Genomic DNA, 23,660 nt, shown 5'->3' on the forward strand with positions numbered 1-23,660 from the left:
CTCGAAAATAGCAAGACTGGTTGTCCCAGAGGAGGATATGCTAATGATAGTACTAATTCTGTTCTTCCTGGAGTTGACGATGACCCTGAAAGAGATTACGTTGTGTGTGCCATCTCGGAGAGCCGATCTTCAGATGTGATAGGATTGGCTGTTATCAACATCGCCATTGCTCGAGTTGATATCATCCGGATCGTCAATGATGACAGGTACCAGCGTCTGATCAACACTATATGGAGTATGCCAGCATTGCCCCAAACCTTCCTCATACTAAAAAAGATTATTGATGAGAACAGCAAGTCCTCTTTGGCATTTCGACTTAAACATGAGTTTCCTGATGCCGACTTGGTGCCCCTAGAAAGGGAATATTGGAATGAATCTGAGGGTCTTAGACTCATCAACCGGTTTGCCTGGAGAAAAGACATCAAAGCTATCCGTTCTGACCTAGAAAAAAACCTCCATGCATCTTGCGCCTTCGCAGGAGTCAGTTACACCCCGTTCTGTCAGCTAACACATGTAGTATGCTAACAAAATTAGGTCATGTCCTATGTTGAAGAAGCAACAGAATTCATTTTCCGAGAGAACTCCTTGCATATAAAGTGTAGTCAAGCTGCTGATACAATGGGACTTGACCGCTCAACAATAACTTCACTTGAGCTTCTTCAAAACATTCACAACAATAAAGGAAAGGGGACAACATTATTTAAACTGCTCAACAGCGCTTTGACTCCCCAGGGTCGTCAGCTCATTCGATCAACACTTCTGCAGCCTAGCACTAGCAAAGACATTATCACTTCCAGACACGAGGCTGTTGAGGAACTATCCAGAAATGAAAATTTATTCACAGAACTTAGAAAAAGCCTCAAAAAAGTTTTTCACATTGATGTCGAAAAGTCAATTCCATGGGTAGGTGACCTGAGGTCCTGTTCACTGCAATTACGTTCTGTTTAAATGGTGCTGACCCTAGCCTTTGCAAACAGGTCAGAATTAAAGGTGGTGTGGAACGACTCCCAATCCAGGATGGAGTGGCTATAGTTCAAGGCTACCACCAAATCTTGATCCCCAGTCACAAAGAGCTTCAAAGTGCAGAAAAGGACTTGAACCACATCCTGATGATCAAGGCATACCTTGCAGGAGTTCAAGCCATTCGAGAAACCCTTGAGGCATCTAACTGCACCAGCCAACTCTTGAACTTGGTGATGGAGAGGTGCTCATTAAAACGACATCTCCAATTATCACTCTGTTGAACAACACTATTGAGCCTGGCGCTGTCTACAGCAAAGCCCCTATCGATATCAGGAATAACCGGCTCTAGGCGATCAAGGTATGTTACACAATATTAGTCCGTGATGCATGGCCTAATCACAGCACTTGAGAACATTACTGATCAAAGCTTGTCAGCCCGAACCAAATGGTGTTCTGGAGCGAGCTCGCCAGTTGTACAAGGATCGCACGAACGAACTTCATGCATATGTAGATAATCTAAACTTTACATTTCAAGGTACGTCAAAAACATGCATTTCAAATACTGAACAGAACTCATCCTCAATCAGCACATCTTAACACGATACCTGAGCTTCGGCTGGGGAATGACAACCACTATTACCTTCGCTTCCAATGGACCGATGTGGAAAGGGAGCTCTCGAAAAACGCTAGAGCGAACGACAACTACTCTCAGTGGTAGCAATGCACCTTGGGAGGGGTAGAGATTGTAAACGGAATCTGCCGCAAACGCCATTTTGACTGCCAAACATTGGAGCTTATCCAGAAAAGCAGCCAGATCCAACGACAAGCTGATATTGTCACCGCTCATAGTGATAAGGCACATATAGAGCTGAAGCAAGCTTTGTTGGACTATTCAGAAACTCTTCTTGATATCAACGAAGCCATCGCAGTTGTTGACATGCTTTCCTCTTTTGCCTACCTGGCAACAACTCGAAACTATGTTCGGCCAATGATTGCAGATACATTGGTTCTCAAAGCCGCCAGACACCCCATGGCCGAAGTACGGAAGACTAGTTTTATTCTCAACGATGTCTGTTCCGGTAATCAAGATGCACGTTTCCAGGTCATCACTGGGGGGAACATGAGCGGAAAGAGCACCTTCATTAAAAGTATTGCTCTTATACAAATTCTCACACAAATCGGAAGCTTTGTTCCCGCACAATATGCCGCAGTACCGATATGTGACCGATTGTTTACTCGATTGTCGAAGAAGACAAGCCCGAAAACAACCTTGGGACATTTGCTATTGAGATGACTGAGATAAACGTGGTGTTGAGGTTTGTAAACTTGGAATCGCTCGTGTGATTCCAGCAGTTGCTGAGCAAAATTTACAGACAAGCTACAAAAAACAGCCTGGTGATCATTGACGAACTAGGCCGAGGGACTTCTACCAAGGGAGGACTCTCACTAGCCTTAGCAGTGTCCGAAAAGTTGATCAAAAAAGGATGCCGGGTCTTTTTTGCAACACATTTCATAGAAATTGGTAAGAGCAGACATTGGAAGCGTATACATTTGAGTAATAGTTGGCTGACAGTTATATGACAAGCTCGAATATTGAATGTCACATGCCCCGACCGCGTTCTCAATGTTCATGTGGTTGGGGAGAGCATTGACAAAGGAGATGTTCATCAGATTATTCTGCCCCATACTGTTGCTAGTGGGCCAGTCAAAAATGAAGATTATGGCCTCGACCTTGCTCGACGTTTCTTACCAGAGACAGTCATCAAAAATGCTGAGCAAGTGAACAGATTCCTTCACAACAGAAGCTGCAGGAAGGCACTCGGGCCGACTACAAAAGCTCAAAGACAAAACAAGCTGATCTTAACCCTTCCAGATCTCCTTCTCCAGGCCTTAAATTCTGTGATGGATGATTCAGCATTGACATCATACCTGAAAAAGCTGCAAACCGAGTTCACAATCAGGATGAACTTGGATGCGGAAGATGGGACCATGCAAAATTATGGCATGAACAGGCTCAGGCTCAATTACCAGCCCTGGAAAAGCCAAGTGATGAAGAGGTTCAACAATGGAAGAGAAAGTGTGATGAGGCAGAACGAAGGGTAATGCATGCTAAATTGGTCAAATCCCAAGATAAAAAGAGAACATTCCCGGGCAATATCGATTATGTGATGAACACCAAACAGGATTTCAAGCGATATAGAGTCTGGGACTCTTATGATATGGCAATCACATCTCGTCCAACCCCGGTTAACCGCTTATCTTTGATCGAGGAGTTGAGAAAGGTAACATATACGCCCACCGAGAAGGCCCAAACTCCACGCAGTCTGTCACCTACCACTGCTGGAAATTTGGAGACCCTGGCTCGAACTCCATTGGCTTTTTCTCATCTCACAAATAGCGAACGAAACTAGGGAATTGAGAGTGTTTCGTGTGACGGAAATGATTATAACTATGGAGATCCCAGTGCTCACGTCCAAGATGTTGCGGCAGAGGATGGTCTACCGTAATCGGTTGAGAATTACCCTGGCAATGTTTGACCTGTGACATGGGTTCATCAACATGAACGGGAATGCTGAGAAACAAGGCTTTTAGAAGTTTTCGAAGTCAGTTGTTGACGACATCTGCTAAAGACTTGCTTCAAGTTTTGACGCAGACCCAAATGTCATATTGAGATAAAGTTGAGAAAGCGGACACGCATGAGCTGTAAGAAATTTGAAACCTTTGCAGTTTATTTTGCCATCACTGCCACTGAACCAAGGATGCAAAGGTCGGTGTGGTAATCATCATATTACAGGTACCGGCATATCCCCAACATTATTAGCATTTGGCTTGTTGTCAACCAACGATCTACGAACCCAAAACTTCTCCAAACAATAACTATAGCCCCATTCAACGCCGACCGCCTCATGCAGACCCAACCTGGCTAAATCGCCTAAGCAACAAGCCTCCCCACTGTATATCCATCAATGGTAAACGAAAACGCGGATATCAATCATGACACAGTACCAATTTCATATAATATCCATGGAAAGTTCCACCATGAATCTTGCGAGACAACTGATTACTCTCTCCAAACATGGGTATCACCCAAGCTCACCGAACTAGAAGAATTGCTGCTCATGATACCACGCCTGAAACTTGTTCTATGGGGGCCTGCTGCAACAGAGAGTGAAGAGGGAGAACCTAGTCCAAACTGGACTGCATTGTCAAGATCATAACCCCGCAAGCCCAATGCGGGAGGGGGGGCGTCCTGCTCGTCGACATTGTTATTGTCATCACCTTCAGGAAGTAGAGCCGGTGGGGGCTCGGCATATATCCATGGCTGCTCCAGTCTGTCAATGAGAGGTTAGCGCTAGCCCAAACCAAAGCTGAGAAGTAGTAACGGGGAGAAACATACGGACTAACCAAGCTAGGATTTACAAATTTCGAGCCCCTCTCTCGGTCCTCATCAACGGTGCTGCCCCTCCTGACCAACTGCCCACTCCGCTCCAAAATGGGCATGCCTTCACTGCTACCACCGCTGGAAGAGTCGTCCGTCACAATAGTTACACCTTCCTCGCCCTCATTCTCTCTCTTCTTGATGCTCCGGAGTGAGATGAATTTCGTCAGCGGCTCCACCCGCCTCCTAAAACACCAGCCGTACCATAACGTCGCAACGAAGAGCGGCAAAACCAGCAGCGCAACTGTGAACGCCTTGCGCAAGGCCAAATAACCTGACATGGTAAGTTGGGTGACAACCAAGCCCAGCATTACGCGGTAGCAGATCATGGGCCAAGCCCCGCCCGTGGCATGTTGCGGCTGGTCCATCGCGTAGAGGAGCTGGTATTTATATGTGAAATGGCCAAGGGAGAAATAAGCGAGGCCTAATGCGAGAATGAGGTAGCCACCGGGTAGAGCGCTGTAGACGAGACAAAGGATAAAGACGAGAAGAGCGGTGGGCAGGGCCAAGCCGTAGTAAAACAGCGAGGGCTTGCCAAGGGCAGCAAAGTCTCGCGGAGTTTTTGCCATGAAGCGGTTGTAGGGATAAAGGGCAAGAGAGCCGAACTGCAGCAGACGGAAAGGGAAAAGACCGAGGCCCTGGAGCATGATAAAGTTTGTATAAAATACCGAGAGCTTTTCAATCTTACGGGCCAGAGTATAAGCAATGTAAGTTGTATCTTTGAGAGAGTTGCGGAGAACGTCGAAGATAGAAGTGACAGCGCCAAAAACAGTGAAGATCAAGAAGATATTGAAGAAGGTAAAGAAGAAGTTCTTGCTGATGACCGAGAGCGCGATATCGCCTTGTGAGAGCATTCCTTGTTTGTAGGAGAGGAACTCGTAAAAATATGGGACAGCAACGTTGAGTAAAGACACGACTGCTGTTGGCAGGCCTGTTTGGACGAGTGTTCGAGCAAGCTCATGATCTTTAAGCCATTGAGCAAATGATGGGAAAACAGTGTTAATGGTGCAGATGCTTAGCGCCGAGGCGAGGAAGGCCACAGGAACCAACCAAACCACAGAGAGCACAGCAACAAAAATAGTGACCGCCCAAGATCGAGTTATGCGACTCAAACGGGACGAGTATGTGTTTCTCCAAACGACATCCGATGGCGCTGGAGCTGGCTTAGTCAGCAAACGGTCTGGATGGGGGTCAATGAGAGCCTGGATAGCCATCTGGCATGCAGCGACAGAGTCCATAGTCACAAAAGCCAGATCAGCTGGCTTATATGTTTTCTTGCGTGCAGCCAGGATCTTGTCATCCAACTGGCGTAGCTTCTCGCTGTAGTAGTCGATGGCATCAATTGTGCGAAACTGAAGCCCCAAGAAGCCATACCAGAAGCGAGCTTTGGGACGTGTTTCTCCGGTACGATTTAATTCCGGACTTCGATGTTCAAGCAGGCGATCACCTTCTCCAGCCTCCTCATCGAGGTAGTGCTGGGGTCTTCTCTCGTAGTGGTGACGTTGGGCAGTGTTTGATGGCTGTCGGTTCAGATACATGCTCCATGCCTGCTCAAGTTTTGCGAGTACCAATCGCCTTTCCTCTACCAGCTTATCAAGAACTCTCCAATCGCGACAAAGAGTGACACTTTCGACTTTCCCGATTTCGAGCTTTTCAATCAGCTCCTTGATGGCCTCCTCGGACCTCAAATTATGCGGAATGCCGGAGAGTCGAAAGGTACGGTCTGTGATGGTGGACTGAGTGCCCAGGTAATTTTGGCGTACCCTGATCACCTTCAGGGTCTCCTTATCCGTGAAGTACAGAGTGAGACCCGTAAAAAGGTAGGTAAACACGAGATATGACCACAAGTACCCCAACTTAGGGTCGAAGCTGATATCAGGGTCCTCATCTGGAGGAGTTGGGTCGTCCAAGGCGGACAAGCCATAACTCTGGTGCTGGGGGAACAAGAACAAAGGGGCTGAGTCGGTAGTTGGGTGTTCGACGAAGCGGCGATTGATGGGTTCGAGAACAACAGCGGCGAAGAAAAACATGACCGCAAATAAACGCATAGCCATCTTGAAGAAGGCAAGGAAAACATATGCGTCAAGCCCAGCTGAGGCTAGCAGCTGCTGGTCGGTAATCCTGTACAAGGCAGGGACCCATCCGAAGAAGCTGTCGGGCAGGGTAGGCAAGCCGATGCGGGGATCGGATTGTCGCTTTCGCGCTGCATACAACGATTTCCATCGAGGCCGCAGCATCTGCAGCAAGGAGGTGGATGGTCAGCATCAGCAACCGAAAACCGTGTGGCCTAAGCCGAACAGGGCCCAATCCAAGACATACACAGAAGGCTAGAAAAGCGGACAAGCCCAGGGCCAGAGAGATGACGAGCTGGACCCAGGTGTCTTTTTCCCCGGGTCCAACCCATTGGTCCGCAGGGCACTTATCCTTGTCGGGTTGATCGGGGTCATCGAGTATGTTCATCATTATCACCTTTGACACAAGATGCCTCTGGGCGAGCGGTGATGGACCGGTGTTGTCGACATGTGTTGTCACTGCTGTGGGTATCCGGTAACCTGCATGTCGGTTGTTGGACACTCCCCGGGAAGCTTGGAAACGAGTGGCTGCTCGTTTGTCTGGTGGAGCCAGCTTCCCCAGTGACGTCGTCTGAGCGGAGAACGCCACCTGTGGCACATGGCTACCAAGGATAAGCCACAGCCTTATCCGCCTGTGCTTGGTAGGCCCAGCATCCTGATATCAGTCTGGCATGCTGCCAGAGCAATGACCTAGCCACCGTATTTTTTGACAATTCTGTGTCATCTTGGAAATTTTTAGTATCTGTGTTCGTCTTCAATCCAAATATACACAAAATTTCAAAGATATTTCCTGCACATGCCCTTCATCCCTGGTGGTGGACCGCTGCAGCCTGTAACTTCAAGTCCTACATCTTGCCAGTGACATGGAGCTGACCGGTGGTAAGATAAGACAGTTAAGGAATGATAAAACAGATCCTTGACAGCAAACGCCAAGTCGCTGCAGCAACTTACAGCTCCGGCTCCCCACGAATGCTTTCACATAAGTGGAGATTGCTGCTTCCAGCCATCGCTCTCCAAGTACAGATTGTAAAGTTATATAGCGTGGGGCGTTAACTTCGCTAAATAACTTATCTCTACTTCATGAACTATCTCACCGACAATCCAGGACCTGCGATCACTAAACACCAGGATTGGAATTTTCGCAGTTCGCACTCCCCCACACATGTCGCCATTAACACAGTACCGGGTACGGTACCCAAACGCTGAACGCAAGCCTCCGTACCTGCCCACTGCCAATCGGGCTGGCACCGCCTTGTTATATCTACTGCATGCCCATCTTGACATCAGCTCTTGATCATACTGGGGGGCTCATTCCAAGTTTCTTCTTCCCTAAGCGTCGCTGTAGCCTTCAGGCCATATTCCCACTGTTCAGAAAAGACCATTCCCTGCGCTAGATCCGGTGAAAGTTTCCTCACTGCGGACGCTGAGTCTTTGCTCCCTCAACTCCGCAGTCAATGCTTGATGCACGTATCGCAAACATCGCCAGGGTAATCAACACCGCTACCACAGTAACTGTTGAGATGTCAGTTTACATCTCTGACGGTTAAAAACATTCTGCTGATAGTCAGAGTCCCATAAATCAGGTCAAAGGATCTTACTAAATGTTACAGGCACAAAAATATTGCCCATTGCTGTCGTCAGCTGTGGTCCAGGTCATATTGCTGGGTGATTCTGTCGTTTTTGGCGATGAGTCGCCCTTCGTAATTAAAGTACTGATGTTGTTCAGTGAATGACGGGGCGTGTCTATGGCTCAATATCACAGATGAGCACATGTAGTACAGCCGTGGGCAATTTGAGAGTCGTTATTTCGCAGATTCTCCAAACAGACAAGTCCGCTTTATGCTCGGGAGTTTACGATATAAACCTACCGTTGAGTAGGTACTTAGTCAAGTGTGGTTTCGATGTGCGGCCTCAGCTCCCGGAGTTAGTGGTCTTAAAACAGGAGAAACAAACGAAGCGACTGTGAGCTGAAGGATGCGAAAGATTTAGGACTAATCCTCTGGCCGTAGCCCTGCTGTCGGGGGTGTTTATGGCTTAGGCTGTGGAAGTAACCATGAATTCACAGAGAATAATAGTCTTCGAAGGTTTGGAATTCGATTGACAGCCTTGCACTTGGATGTACCGGCGGGGCGTGCTTAAGTTTTCCCTTGACCCAAACATGTCTCCAGATTGCCCCTTTTTATAACTCCCACCAGTGACAATTGAAGAGCCTCATTATGATAGAGCTTGCATATCCAAAAATTCCAGTTCGTAATGTCTTCCAGCTCTGGGATTGGCTGGCTACTAAAGATATGAAGGCTCATCTTACCGAGGAACCAGTGAAGAATACCTATTCTCTAAACATAGCGGACTACGCCGATTGAATTTATGGATTTCCTTTTTTTTAGAAGTAATGCTTTATCCTAATGTCTGTCTCCATTTATTACCAGTGAAGATTATATGTACGCACAGGGATACGCATATCTTAACTCTATTTAACTTTAATGAACCGACGGAGGCCACGTCTGTTGAGCATCCTAAGGTTCATCATCTTGGACCTCTCAGCCTCCTAAGAAACTAGAACAAACAACAATACACCCAAATATCCAATCCACGAATGACAGTATATTGCAGAAGGTTCTTGAGTCGATAAAAGGCCGTTTCTCGATCAAGGCTTTGCAAATGCTGACTTGGATGTCCAGGCAATGCTGGGTGCCTAATAAGGGTCCGCAGACCCCTTGTTTTGTCATCTCACACTAATGTTGTGTAACGTCTCGCCGGTAATGAGCTGGCATGGAAATGCCCTGAATTCTGTGTTTTCTAAAGTATGTCAAAAAGCGGCCTTAACGCCGAACATGGGACTTGTGGCGGCCCGGACCACGTCGAAGCTTTATGCAAGGCTTCTGTTCTGAACCTTACGACAGTAATGAAACTCTGAACTTTCATGAATATCGGCAGCAGCTGATCTTTGGGGAGTTATCCATGACCATAATCAGAATGTAACACAGTTTGCGGCGGGACGCCAGAACGCTGTGTTGTTATACGAGCATGATCCAAATGGCAAAACACAGTGCAAGTTGTAGGGCATGATCCTCTCTTTAGATCAGCATAGCATAGCCACACGTGTATACTTTCGCACGAAGCCACCTTGGTATCCAGATTCTACCACCAAGTTCTGTTCTGGTCACTATACTCCACAGGCAAGACTCTTTAAGTCTTGGTTATTGGCTTTTTTTTCAGTCCAGCGTACAGGTAAAAGATCATACATTGTCTGTTAGGCATTCATCTCTCTCTTAGCCTTGGGAGGTGTCAGAGAGTCAAGCTCTAGTGACCTGGGTGAATGAGACAACTGCAACAAGCGAGATATATTCCAGTGAACAATATTGAAAAGTTCCTTAGTTGGATATAAAACTAGTTTCGACTTATTTACACCTTGTTTTTCTATCTAGCCTTGAGGTGCAGCGTTGATGCTATGCCATCAGTGGGATCGATCATCATGGGAGTAACGCTGACCAGAAGGCCACATGACAGAGGAACCAAAAGAAGATCCAACGACATGTATCGTAAAAGTACATGGTTACCTTAAAAGTTCCCCGAGGCATGTCACCTTTGTGTTTGACCATGATGCAACCAGTGAAGTCCCATTCGTTCTCTGGAGAATTAGCTAGAGAGGTTTTGTGAACCGCTCTCGAACCCAACTGCGAGAACATCGTCATTTTTCTGACTTAACGACAATAATTCACAAGATAAAATCCGTAGTACTGTTCATGACATTGAGTGGACCATGTACACGCGGTGCTCCAGGGAGGAAGCAGGACATGCCCGTTCGGCCGTTCGGCTGAAGCAACGGCTAGAAACCAACAGCCCGCATCACCCGACTTTCCTTCCGACCCGAGCCGACTCACTGCAGTGTAAACACAGCAGCATCAATTAGACAAGTTGGAAAATCTGAGACTAAGCCGTTGACATGCAGCGGTATCGGCAGTATCTACGGTTGACACGGACTTCGGCATAATCCAACAGGATACTGCATGATACTTACAGATCTTTGACACATCAATGCTACAATGACGGTGCAGTATCCATTCCCTCGGTCCCGTGGCCGCCTGATTGGAGAAATGGGATGGTACCGTCAGATGGCCAAGCGGAACCCAGAGTGATAACAAGGACAAGAACAGGGAGTGAAGCCAAGGGTCTAACACTGGGAAAGATAGCGATCCTTCATACATATCATGACTAAAATCGACTGAAACCATGTAAATGGGCAGTTTCTAACAACACTGGTCGTTGACAAACAAAGACTAGCAGAAACATTACATCTATATATTCACGCTCAGAACACACAAAAGTCGACTCTGTATCCCGTGAAATAATCACAAACAACCGTCCTTTCCCCGAGCAAACGAAACCTATGAATCACAGGTCCAGATACCATAGAAGCCAGAAAGGGGAGCCATCAATGACAAATGTCTGACAGTCTTTGTCATGTGTGTTCTGACTAGTGGCCTTGAATGAGGGTGGGTTCATGACCCTAACTTCGCGGTAGAAGACAGCAAAAACTATCAGGGAATTGGTGAGATCAAACCGTGTACAAGAAATCCGGTCGCATATCTCCCAGCCTTGCAATTTCTTTGTCAGTCAAACCCACAATCCAGTGGTTGCGTTCTCCCCTGCGTCTCTTTGCATTCTCTCGCCGCAATAACATCGACATGAGAACAGAGCCTCCAAAGAGAAAGAAGAACAAATAAGCCATGACGACGCCATGACCTTCGAGGTAACGTGGCTTGTTGAAGTAGATGTTGCTGCTGACCACACCGTTGAGATTTCCCCAGCCAATGACGAAGCCCAACACCACGCCGCGCTTGTATACGCCTTCGACATTATTGGCCACCCAGCTGATTGTGTTGGCGATACATGGATAAATTCCTAGGGCAGCAAGAAAGGTACCTGCATACTGAACCGCAGGATCCTCGGACGCAAGCAACATTGCAAATCCAGCCACGCCGAAAAGTGATATGCAAATATTGCACAGTCCTCTGGCTCTGGTTCGATCCGCAAGTAGACCAATGGCGACAGTAAATACTGTCGCCACAGCATAAGGGGGGACCGACATAAGCTGGGACCGGATCACACTAGTGTTCCAGCCCAGATTGGCGATAATGCTTGGGAGGAACAAAGAGAAGGCGTACAGGGGCATATCACATCCCATGTATATAAGCATACCCAGCCACATCTTCCAATCGCGAATAGCGGCCCAGAAGTAGCTCATCTGAAATGACTCGTGATCAGCCGAGGACTGCTGATCGAGCTTGAGTCGGCGGATGACTCGGGCACGGTCGTCGTCGGATAGGAACTTTGCCTTGTCTGGGAAGTCGTGCACTAGCCAGAAAGAGGCTACTCCGAGAACGATAGTGAGAAGACCTTCCAGAATGAAGATCCATCCCCACCCAGCGATGTCGCCGAGTCCATCCATCTTTTCGATGGCGGCTGCCAGAAGACCACCGAAAGACCCTGAGAGCGCTGCAGCCGAAAAAAAGACAGCCGCTCTCACCCCAAGCTCGGAACGCTTGTACCAACAGGATAGGTAATAGTTGACTCCCGGAAAGAGCCCAGCCTCAGTGACACCTAAGAACCAGCGGGCCGCCATCAGGCCTGACCAGTTGTGAACAAAACCCATCCCAGTCATGGAAGCACCCCACGCAATCCTAGAGACATTGTCAGCCTTTTTAAGCCAAATTATTGGTTGTCTGAAGTTTCGCTCGTACATGATTATAGGGATAAAAACTGAGGGCCTCATTCTTTTGAGCATGACGTTTGTCAAGGGCTCAAAAACGGAATAAGAGACAAAAAAGATCGTCAAAGTGGCGTTGTAGTCAGCAGTTGACATTCCAATGTCATCGCTGAGGCCGGCGATCTTGGCATTTCCAATGCTGCTGCGGTCGAGAAAGGCTATAAGGTAGAGAACACAGAGCTGGAGTTATATGTTAGCGCATCGAGTTGTGGCGACCCTTAAGGGAAGGGACTTCAACCCGGGTTTTGTGGGTTCTTACCCATGGAATTAGGATCCAATCGAGTTTTCTCACTAAGCGGCGATCCTAAATGTGTCAACAAACGTCAACCATGAACAGTGTCGGATTCTTTTACAAATGCTCGCAAAGCAGGAATGACACATACCATTTCGACCTTTTCTTCCGGTGAAAGGTGAGCATCGGGGTCCGGAGGAAGGTCCACAATACTCCCTTCATGACTCTGAATGCCATCGATTGACTTCTTCTGGCTATCTGTACTCATGTTTTCAAGCTCAAAGTCCAAGCTTGTGGCTGGGGAGGTCAACGGGGCTGTTGTTGTGCGGGGAGGTGGAAGTCAGCTTGAGTTCAACCAGAGTTTGTGCAGCTGTTATAAGCACCATCAAAGAAAATAATCGGATGATGAAGGCAAGGGTTTTTTGCTGGTTTTTTGGTATTTTCTATGCTAGCGAAGAGCAGTTGAAATGAAAGCTGCAGGGAATGCATAAGCCTTCGAAATCCAGGGCATATCTTGGTTATGAAAGTTCGGATTTGCAGTCTATCGGTCAGACGCGACCAGACGCGAGGCAGTTACCTACCCATTGTGCTTTCTTGGTTGTTCACCCTCTAAACTTCAAGCACTCGAGTGTGGTGAGTTGGAAGGAGTAACCCGCTTCCTCGCTGCTGTCCAAGGCCCGAGGCACAAAGATTGGACCGAATGAAAGCAGGAATGTCCACTTGTCCGCTTAGCGGCCCTTGGACTGATGTTTCCTTCCTGTTCTATGCACAATGCAGGGACCGAGCCCTGGACCCTTAGGCCCTCAGTGGACTGTGGACCAAAGACAGCTTGACGAAGAAGTGCGATCGTAGCCCCAAAAGGTCCCTGCGTGAACCTGGGATGTACTCTGGAAGCACAGTAAGGTCTACTGTCGGAATCAGTCTGCAAACTGCACGTCCGCAGTGATGTTGGAAGCTCCGATGGATGAAGAAACTAGGAGATGAGCCACAAGGGAAAAGTGCTATTGTGGAAGTGATCGTCACCCGACATGTAAGGAGATGGTGGCGTTGACATTAAGGCAGCTCAGTAGACTGTCCCGACGCGAACGTTGTCGTTGTGGAAGGTGAACAAGCAATCGCAGGGCGGGGGAATAGATGCGCAGTAAGCTAACCTTGCTGGGGCAGGGTATTAAGTATGACGCTGCAGCACACATAGCATGAGCACTCTGTATCACCTTCTAGTGCAGCTCATGTTGTCTCTCCTGGGGACGCCACTGAGGCAGGGATCATGCAAACATCGTGCACGCTATGGGGCATCCGGAAATGATAGACAGTGGATAGTTGCTTCAAATATTAAGAGCCACGAAAGAATGACACCTCGAGGCCCAAGGATAGGAGAGGCAGCCCTTTCTCCACCACATGTCAAGTGTGTGTAGCATTCGGCAGGATTTGGGACTCCTAGGGTTCTTCAGGGCTGGTGTGGCAATCCAGGCACATTGTACCCTTCCAACTTCTAGCTAGGTTAGAGGATCTTCAAAGTTCCTGGATCAGGGGCAAGCACAGAGACCACGGATGGTTGCCCCTAGGCTTTAGTTGTGCTATGCTCAGCCGCAGCATTGTCTCAAGTCTCTTGCAAACATTGAGGAACAAATGTTCAGGTCACTATTGTCGAGTCTCCCAGTGACAACCCCTAGACTTGGGTCATGGCCAATGTGTGACAGTTTTCGAGCGTAGACCAGGCGCTCTGACCACAGAAGTTCCTGAAGTTGTGGTTAAAAAGAGAAAAACAAGAAGGACAATCTTAGACATCTGGGGCTGTCGAACTATTTTGGTTCCACAGACGGAAAAGTGACCATCGGGGCATGCGGGCATATGTGGAGGATAAGGTGTGGCAGAACGTTTTCCACACACCATAGATCTTGACCTCAACAAGCAAATCCACTGGAATCCTTCTCGAGATAGATCTCGGCGGAATAAGTAGAGACTACAGACTCGACCGGCCGCTCTGCTGGTTTCACAAATCTGTCGATGACTATGCCCAATGCAGGGAAACCCGACGGTGCGAAGAATCCATGGCAGCCAACATGCAGCAGGTATGAGTTATTCACATGGACGTGAGGGGAACTGATGCCTTTCCTGGACTTGATGCGGTTAGCCGAACACATGGATTAAAAGGTCTGCAGTTTGGATTGGATGCAAGGTTCAGGCCTCACAGGTTGTCTCCCAGAAATTAAGTATGAGTGCAGCTGATACCAACGTCCTCGTTCCGGAACAGCTTGAAACAGCGACAAGAGACAGAGACCCTGTTGGTTCACTTAGGGTCAAGCTGGAGGGGATTGCTTCTGGAGCTCTTCTGCACAGAGTCGATCATCCGCCCTACTTAAGCCTATCCGGGTTTGGCGTCCGCGAGCCAAGAAATCGCTCAGATCGCGGATCGTCGATCACAGTAGTCCCGTCCCCGCAGCTGAGCAACAGCTGACCAACAAGATTGGTATAACTCCGTCATTTGTGGATCCCTTAGACATCCGGCTCATACTTGGACAGCAGAGGAGAGGGGAACTTTGTCCTTTGTATCCTTAGATCTGAACATCGGGTTTGGTTTGTCGTCATCTATAGGCAATAAATCAAGCAAATACCTCAGGTAGGTATTACCCACCTTGGGTACATTGCTCCCAGGTAAGCTTTGTGTTAGTGTAAGTTCCTGCCTTCGTTGACCCCTCAGATCATCCGCAATCCACACTCTGCACTTCGGACGCCAAGCCCGATATGCCCCCTGTCAAACGCTTGGGTAAGCTGAGTGGGTCAAGATCACCAATGACAACCTGAGATGCGCAAGTAGTAGTATGTACACTGTATAGTTGGGAAACCCTGTTCTCAGCCCAACGGGTCTCTGGTTCCGAAAGGCATGGCCAAAGTCCATGCTACACGTCATCTCAAGTATTGTCGCCAACATGACATTCCCGCTTGCTAAGAAAGTCTGTATCGTCGGTGAGTTATTCTTGTTGTCAAGCCTCTGAGTGTCGACTCTTCTCCACCATACTAGACGGCTGGATAGCTGACTGCTTGTTGTATTGCTCATTATGAGCTGACTCGTGATAATTATAGGCGCCGGACCCTCGGGTCTCGTGGCTGCGAAATCACTTCTACACGATGTACCCAGGGGAACCTTCGAGGTTACCATTTTCGAAGCCAAAAATCGCATTGGTGGTATTTGGCCATCAGACAGAAATGACACTGATGGCCTGGTGCATCCGCTAATGGCTGCGAACCAAAGCAAGCACACAGTTCAATTCAGTGATCTTGCTTGGCCAGCTGACAGCCCTGAAATACCTCGCGCATGGCATATTGGTCAGTATCTCCGCCGTTATTTCAACAGATATTGCACCAATGTCAATCTTCATCTTGGCTTCAAAGTCGAGAGCGCACAACCGGTAACTATTGGAGCTTTGGATCACAATGGGTCCTCCCAGCTGTCGGGTTGGCGGATCCAAGCTCGATCCTCCGAGGGAGAGGTCAAAGAAGAGACCTTCGACTTTCTAATTGTGGCTTCTGGCTACTTCAGCAAGCCAGCTATACCAGAATTCCGTCACGAGAAGCCTGACACCAACGTCCCAATGATTCATAGCAGTCAGTTCAGCGATCTCCAGAGACTCTTCGACAAAAAGAGCCCTCTGGGAGGTAAGATCCTCGTCGTTGGTGGTCAAATGTCCGGGGTTGAGATTGCGAGCACGATTGCTATCCAGCTTTCATCTGCCATGCATTCTCCATCTGCGAACACAAGCCAGGCTGCGGTCAACAACCCCAGAGGATATGCAGTTTGCCACCTTATCCAGAAGCCTCTCTGGATCCTTCCGTCTTATATTTCTCCGAAGGTGAGGTGGAAATGCTGGTGAAGCTTTATGTTGGTTACGGATGCTAATGTTTCGCAGCCAGATGAGCATGCACCTCGGTTCCTTCCTCTTGACCTGGTGTCCTTTAATCTTTCCAGGAGACCACAGCCCCTGACAAATACTCAGGGCCACATCTCCGAGGACTTGGCAAGAGACTTCCATAGGAAGTATCAAACTTCACTTGGTACTGACCAGTCGGAATTTTGTCCAAAACTCACTATTACAGCTTCAGACACAACCAATCCTCCATTGATTGCGATCAGTGACTACTACCTGGACCTGGTCCGTTCCGGTCTCATCACGGTCTGTTCTGGAAAATTGGAGGCACTTTCTGGCTCTCAAGCAATCATTTCTCCTTCTGGTGAGCACATTGATGACATTGCAGCCGTTGTGTTTGCCACAGGATTCGAGGCCTGGCCTTCGCTTTCTTTCCTAGCTCCCCTAGTCCTGGAGGTTCTGTCAGTTCGACCCTCTGACTTGTACAACACTGTTGCACTCGGATTCCACGGTACCTATCACCCTGAAATACCAAATCTCGGCTTCGTTGGCTTCTACAGGGGTCCCTATTGGGGGATTATGGAGATGCAGGCACGGTTTCTTTCCAGTCTCTGGGCCTCGGGTGGTCCGTCGTCGCCCCGACTACCCCAATCACTTAAAGACGCCTTAAACAACGATACGTCGCTTGATCGAACTATACGCCTTCGATCTGATTCTCGGTCCTCGCAATTTCCAATGGGCGATTATGTTTGGTTAATGGAGCAATTCGCCTCAGCGCTCGGGATCAACCGTCAGCCGATGCACAGGATCTCAAGCCTGTCATCAGATCACGATGACATGGATATTCTAACACCAGCAAGATACCCTTCTAAATCACTGAGCGAGGTACAGCAGGCAGAGGTGTCAGAGTCACTCCGACAAACGCGAACAGTTGTTCTGGCTGGCATATCATCTGCAAAATTCGTGGCCCGCGCTGTTTTCCGCTCTCTCCTCGGAGAATGGAAAGTGGAGCGTGATATCCGCAGCCGAAGTCCTAACTACCCTGCCGGTTACTTTACTGGGACCGCCAAATTTCTATTGCGTCAAGGGACTCGTGAAGGTCACGAGGTTGAATTTGACGCTCTTATCCAAGATGGCTATCCAAGTTTGGAATACCTCTATGTTGAAGAAGGGGTATTCAAGGCTGAGAATGGCTTGGAGTTTCCAGCGAATCGCCGTTATGTGTGGCGCTATAATGAAAAGACGGATAAGCTTTCCATCTGGCATATACGAGCAAACGATCGTGAGCGACTAACTGTTGAGAATCTCTTCCATGAGATCGAATTCACTATTGCTCAAGACAGTCGAGGCTCTCCTGGCTGGGCAGGTAGAGGAAGCCATTTGTGCGGCTGTGACTTTTACAAAAGTTACTATCTGTTTAACTTCAAGGCTGTCAACCTGGTCCACTGGAAATGGATGCATGTTGTCAAGGGCCCTAAGAAGGACTACACTCTTGATGCGAAATTCATCAGGTGAGAGGAGTTGGTAGTCCTCTAAGTACTGAAGCTGCAGTGGACGATCGACTAGTCTCAATGACTGCTTAAAAACTTCTTGCTTTCAATCATATCACATGCTCGCAAAACTGCGCTTGTCAGAGACATAAGTAGTACATATTCAACTGGAATTATAGTACCCCCACTTTACATCTTCGGGGTGCTGGTGTTGGGTATGGTGGGAGGGACGTAATGAGTGCAACTGACAGCGAAGGTCTCGGAAACAAGCAACCAGGATATTGCAGTGGTGCTTTAGCAGGATGAAACCTCCCTCAGAAACAGAAAAAAAACTTGCATGTTAAACTGTAGGTTGTATGGCTCACACCACTCCACGATATTCAACACAGTCCCAGGGGCTTGGCACACAGGATCCCAATGTTCGTGCTCTCCTACTGAAGTATCTGATGAAGACCTGAACAAAACTCTCCTCTACCGTTCAAGTATGGCTGGTAACACAAGTCTCTAAGCAGTTTTACCCTTGTTCGTTTGTTAGCGTGGTACCATTTTCCAAGTCACATCCCCTTTTTGGCAGGTAGCTTGAAGCTCTCACATTTCGAGCCCATCATCATTGATTGTGAGTATCCCGGACATTTTTAGAGGCAAACTTGATTGGGAGGAATTTCGCGCTGTCAGAGAAGAGATCCGGCAGCTGCATCTGCGATCTTCGAGCCTTCTCAACAGTCGCCGACCTTCGGCTGCTAGCAGTCTGAATCAGCAACCAAAACCTTGCTGTGGCTTGCATCAAGTACCACTTTAACGAACCAACAAGGTTAAAGCTATATGTACAAGAGCAGTGCACGAAAGTAAACAGAGTCAATGTCCTGCGGTCACTGATTAGTTAGAGAAGTGGGCGAATATCTTCGCGTGTCAATGATATTTAGGCTTTAGAATCTCTTGAGTGACAACTGAGGTATATGCTTCAAAATCGGCCGGCTATTTTGAGAAACGTCACACATACTGCGTGTCGAGGGAGTAAGATATTAGCAAGGCAAGCTTCGATCACACTTTCGAAATCACACATCCCTGGATTAGGTGGGACTTTGTCGAAAAATGTACTCCCCCTCCCCTCCCCTCTTCTCTCTCTCTCTTCTCTTTCTCATCCCTGATCCCTGGGCTCTACCCTTGCTCATGGGCGGTTAACTGCACCGTCTGCATTATGATAATGTGCAAATGCTCGGAGGCGATTCCGTCTTGACATGACGTCCTAGAAGTTATACAAGCAAGTATTAGTCCAAGAGAACTAAAAGATATGGAGTTGCAAGTCGCACTAAAATGTGTGTCATCCCGTGGAAGGTACAACCAGTCCAATAATACCAAAGAGCCAGAGAGGGGGATCTTGACTTCCTTGTTACACCTCAAGCATATATGGCCAATGAAAAGAAACTGATGTGGATATTTTTGCAGATCAATGCGCAAGCAGCCGTTAAGCTCAGATAGGGCTAGCCTACAATTTAAGCCTTTCTTTCATGTATCGAGTTTCTTGTCAAGGAACGCAATTGCTGTCTTCGTTCGGGGTTTTATCAACTAGGGTGTTATAGACCTTTTGATAGGAGCTCCGTCAACCGCCTTCTACTCGAATTATTCGGCTAAACATGATGCAAAGTATTCGGGCACCGGTGTCGGAATGGTAACACATGCACCAGCGTACGCTTGCCGTAAGCGCAAAAAATACATGGACAGCTGCATGTCATGGAGCCGGGGTTTGCACGGCGATGTTGGCAGCGACAAAATCTGGGGGTAGATTTAGTGTACAGTTGAGGATTTGTTGTCTTCATGCTCAGTGACAGCGCCTGCCTACTGAGGCCGAGACCTTTCTGTGGCGCATGCGGCCCGAAAATCGTGTTGGATCCGATTTCTGCTTTATTTGCGGGAGTCGCCACACAGCTAGAAAGCAGACCCTACATAGTGTAAGCAATCCACATGATGGTCGTGGTTGGCTAGCAGAGACCTGAAAGACTTGTTTGTTTTCAGCAAGTCCTGATGCATCCTTCGCTCGTGGCTAGCAGTGCTTGGAACTCTCTCGCCGAGCCAGGCACAAGGCAAACGGGTACACAAATAGTCTACTTTTTTCTCCATAATCAATGATGACTGTGCTATAACCAGTAGCAGAAAGATCACATGCATGTATCTTACAGAAATGCAGACTGAACTGCGAAAGTGAGTTGGGCTTCAAGAAGTTCTATACCTTCAGAACCAAGTTGCGGGCTTGGGATAGTTGCAGAATATCGATACAACGACACAGTCAGCTGCTAAAGCATCCCCCTTCGACATGGTCTAGCCCTAGATCATGTCCCGCTTTCCGGACACAGTCTGATGTTAAGCTGCACATCCGCGACAGACAGTCTGTTGTGACCATATTGGCGTCCAATCAACATGACAAACGGTCTCATCAAGTACCACATACCCCCAAATGGCGTTCATCCGCTGGCGGTGCAAAAGGTAGCCAGGGGCAAGCAAGCTGCCGCTTCGATTTGAACAGCGCAGACACAAATCTCACAAACTCCCTTGTCTGGCCTGCTCAAAGATTGGTGTTGCCTTACACCTAACAAGGGGCAAAAGTCACGGCTCAGAGGCTGCTACAACTGTCATCAGGATCTGCGAGTACACCACCTCTTCATCTTATGTACAATCAAATCCAGCACCCTTTGCGCCAGTAACGTTCGAAACTTCCCAGCCAACTAAATATTTTCTCCTCCTATTACCCTCAAGGAGGTGACACCAGTGACCGGATAGCACATATTGCATTTGCATCTACTATCACAGCACTCTTCAACTTGCTAGGTGCAAATGTTTTTATCATCACCAGTATTCTAGCAGCCCTCTATCTCCATCAGGGGTACGTTGTCCTGGCTCACAGTGTCAAGTTCTCGAGCCTTCATATCTTTTCACGTTCACCTACAGCTCAGGTTCTCATTTGAAGTTTTGGCCATACGCTTTATCACTACTGCCAACCTAACCTGCTCCTTTAAACGAGTATCACATAACTAACTAACCAGAGGTTACTCAGCAATTACCTTGGGTTAACGTACATCCCGCTTCAACTGCTCCATGTACCTTAAGGGTGCCCACTTCCAGCCTATTTCGGTGTCGAGATCCTTGCTTGTCAACACTTTGGTGATAAACATTAATGCCACCACCTTCTCATCAAGAGCTATTCGCTACAGCTGGTCGTAGCGCGTCTCGAAAGAAGGCTACAGAAGTGGTTTGCGGGGCCGTGCTGGGGGGTAAACTGACTCCCTTGATTCTTTGTACTTCCTCAAGCCGAAAGCTGCGACCGCCACAGTTCGGACAAACTGACCCTCATCGTCTGCAATTAACGACCGACTGGCATAAAGCTCGAAACGAAGTCAACTCACACCCGTGTGGCTGCCCCGGCACATAAAACACTGCTGCGAGCAGGAGAGCAAACCCATACACTTCAACTTCACGTGCGAAAACAGTTACTTCAGCTTTTCTTGCGTCGCCGGATCTGCATTCATGGCCTTGGGTTTTCTGCAGCCTGTTTTGCAACATGGAGCCAGCATCTTGGGTCCTGATATACGATCGCTCTGAAAGCATCGCGAAGATGAATCTTACAGACAAGGAGCGTCTCACTATTCAAGCAATGGAGCGGATCGGTGCATCGTTTAGTCTTGTCGGTATTGCATTCATCATCTTCGCTTACGCAATCTTCAAGAGGGCTCGAACGGTCCCAAATACCTTCATTCTTTTTGCTTCGATTGCCAACTTTGGGGCAAGCATTGCCTGTTTAATCGGATCCGCAGGTCTTACGGATGGATCATCGTCCGCACTCTGTCAGACTCAGGCATTCCTCTTGGAAATGTAAGCATTCTACTTTCTACCCCTTTCAAATTCGCTGAAGGAATGATTCTAACTTCATCTTTTCAGGTTTATGCAATCAGACCCTTGGTGGTCATTCGCCATGGCAGTCAATGTCTACATGATCTTCTTCATGGCCTACCATCCCAGTCATAGACACATGTGGTTTTACTGCATTATCTGCTTCGGTGTTCCTGCAATTCCAGCCACAATCTGTCTTCTTTATTCCCCTAATGGGTCTAAGATTTATGGGGATGCTACAGTAAGTCGCCACTCATCATTTCCAATCTACATCAACAGACAACTTAGGCTGACAACCGATCCTAGATGTGGTGCTGGATTGATGACGAACACAGCCCCCTGAGGATATACACATACTATGTTCCCATATGGACCTGCATTGTTCTATCTGCTGTTATCTATATTGCAGTTGGCTACCACGTTTTTCGCCAGCGAAACCAGCTGCGAAACCTCACCTTGAGTAATCAAGTAAAGGAAGCTCAAGATGAGCTAGATGTCGAATTCCATCCACTACCTGAAAAGGTCTGTTGTTCTTCTCTCGGGACTGAGACATCTTCCGTTCCATTGATCCAGTCTTGACCAATAGTATCCTTTCATATAATACGGAACTTCGTGATTCTGACATTTATCTAGGGATCATATGGAGCAAATTATGGGATTGTAACAACCGAAGTCCGCATTACTGCTGAGTCTTCTTGCAGTCAGACTCCTCCTGCTACGCCAGCAGCCTCTGTCGATCCAGTCATTCACAAGCTCGACACACGTACAGCCCCTATCCATTCGTGGGGTTCTCCACCGGAAGATGGTATCGAACTAATCACACACACACAAATGGCTCAGCCCAGGCCATATACAACCATTGCCACCATCACAACAGGGCACGTAAAGGAAGAGGAGGCGAAACACAGCTATCTCCGTGAGCTATGGGAGAAAATAAAGTACAAGCTGCACAAACTTGACCCAGTCAAGCTTGCATACCTGCGAACGTCCTTCGTTTTCGCCATCTCCATCTTGGTGACTTGGACCCCCAGCAGCATCAACCGAGTTTACTCCTTTATCTACCCCGAAAGCGTCAGTTTCTCTCTCAATCTCGCTAGTGCTATCGTTCTTCCTCTTCAAGGTGTGTGGAATGCCGTCATCTTCATCGCAACCAGTTGGGGAATACTCAAAGAAGAGACTCAAATTTTGCTGTCTAAGTGGGCCCCTCGGTTTTCTCCCCGTGATCGAAGCCGTGACCCTTCGAAAAGGGCAATAACATCAGACAATCGAGGTCACAATCCTCGAGGGAGCGTAGCAGGGGCTGAAAAGCACAAAATGGCTAATATTAGGGTCATTCGTGGGGGCTCTCTTTAGAGTTGGTCAACCCCTTAGGCTGACTGGCCAAAGAGGCTATGGCTACTTGTGATGATGATTTTATTTTAAGAAAGGGTGCTCAATCACCACTTGCATCCCTTGGTCTTGCTTTCCAACCTTTCATTGGATCTACTTAACCACCTTCTCAAGCTCATATGATCGAGGGGTGCCTTGGGAGGTTCATATCTGTTAACGATGATTTGTGATCGGTGTGCTAATGAGGGAGCTCTGAGCAAGTTGGTACATTCTCCACGAGAATCACAGTTATGATTATTATGATAGCAATATACCCACATTCATGTTTGGATTCGTTTCCGAATCATAGTGTTATGATCTTTGATACCTCCATGCTTCTTAGATTCGTCAGGGAGAGCATGCTTCAATGGGTAGATAAGGCATTGCGATCTCTAACAGGCAAGGTTGCATGCAGTTAGCTTTCTACTCGTCTGTGCTTTTGAGGTTATAGTGATCCGTAGAAAGTGTAGGAAAGATCACGGATTCAAGTGTTTTAAGCCTCAAGTGTGTAACCGTCAAACTCTCCTTAGCTGGCCTCAGTACTTGATTAGAAGACTCTCAGGCAATAGAAGTCACCA

At 47.9% G+C, this 23,660-nt stretch overlaps 3 protein-coding genes across 3 annotated transcripts; 1 reads left to right on the top strand and 2 right to left on the bottom strand.

The window, feature by feature from the left end:
• Positions 1 to 4,024: 4,024 nt before the first annotated feature.
• Positions 4,025 to 6,865, bottom strand: CTHT_0055730 (uncharacterized protein; the record flags this gene model as incomplete). The annotated part of the gene is made up of 3 exons (XM_006695840.1): positions 4,025 to 4,295; positions 4,361 to 6,639; positions 6,722 to 6,865. The coding sequence occupies 3 exons, from the start codon at positions 6,863 to 6,865 to the stop codon at positions 4,025 to 4,027; spliced, it is 2,694 nt and encodes an 897-aa protein (XP_006695903.1).
• A 4,167-nt stretch (positions 6,866 to 11,032) lies between these two features.
• On the bottom strand, positions 11,033 to 12,744 carry CTHT_0055740 (putative nicotinamide mononucleotide transmembrane transporter protein; the record flags this gene model as incomplete). The annotated part of the gene is made up of 3 exons (XM_006695841.1): positions 11,033 to 12,424; positions 12,504 to 12,548; positions 12,628 to 12,744. The coding sequence occupies 3 exons, from the start codon at positions 12,742 to 12,744 to the stop codon at positions 11,033 to 11,035; spliced, it is 1,554 nt and encodes a 517-aa protein (XP_006695904.1).
• Positions 12,745 to 15,406: 2,662 nt separating this feature from the next.
• Positions 15,407 to 17,857, top strand: CTHT_0055750 (monooxygenase-like protein; the record flags this gene model as incomplete). The annotated part of the gene is made up of 3 exons (XM_006695842.1): positions 15,407 to 15,443; positions 15,561 to 16,327; positions 16,385 to 17,857. The coding sequence occupies 3 exons, from the start codon at positions 15,407 to 15,409 to the stop codon at positions 17,855 to 17,857; spliced, it is 2,277 nt and encodes a 758-aa protein (XP_006695905.1).
• Positions 17,858 to 23,660: the final 5,803 nt, after the last annotated feature.

The sequence above is a fragment of the Thermochaetoides thermophila genome, assembly GCF_000221225.1.
Source record: "Thermochaetoides thermophila DSM 1495 unplaced genomic scaffold scf7180000011820, whole genome shotgun sequence".
NCBI lineage: Eukaryota > Fungi > Ascomycota > Sordariomycetes > Sordariales > Chaetomiaceae > Thermochaetoides > Thermochaetoides thermophila.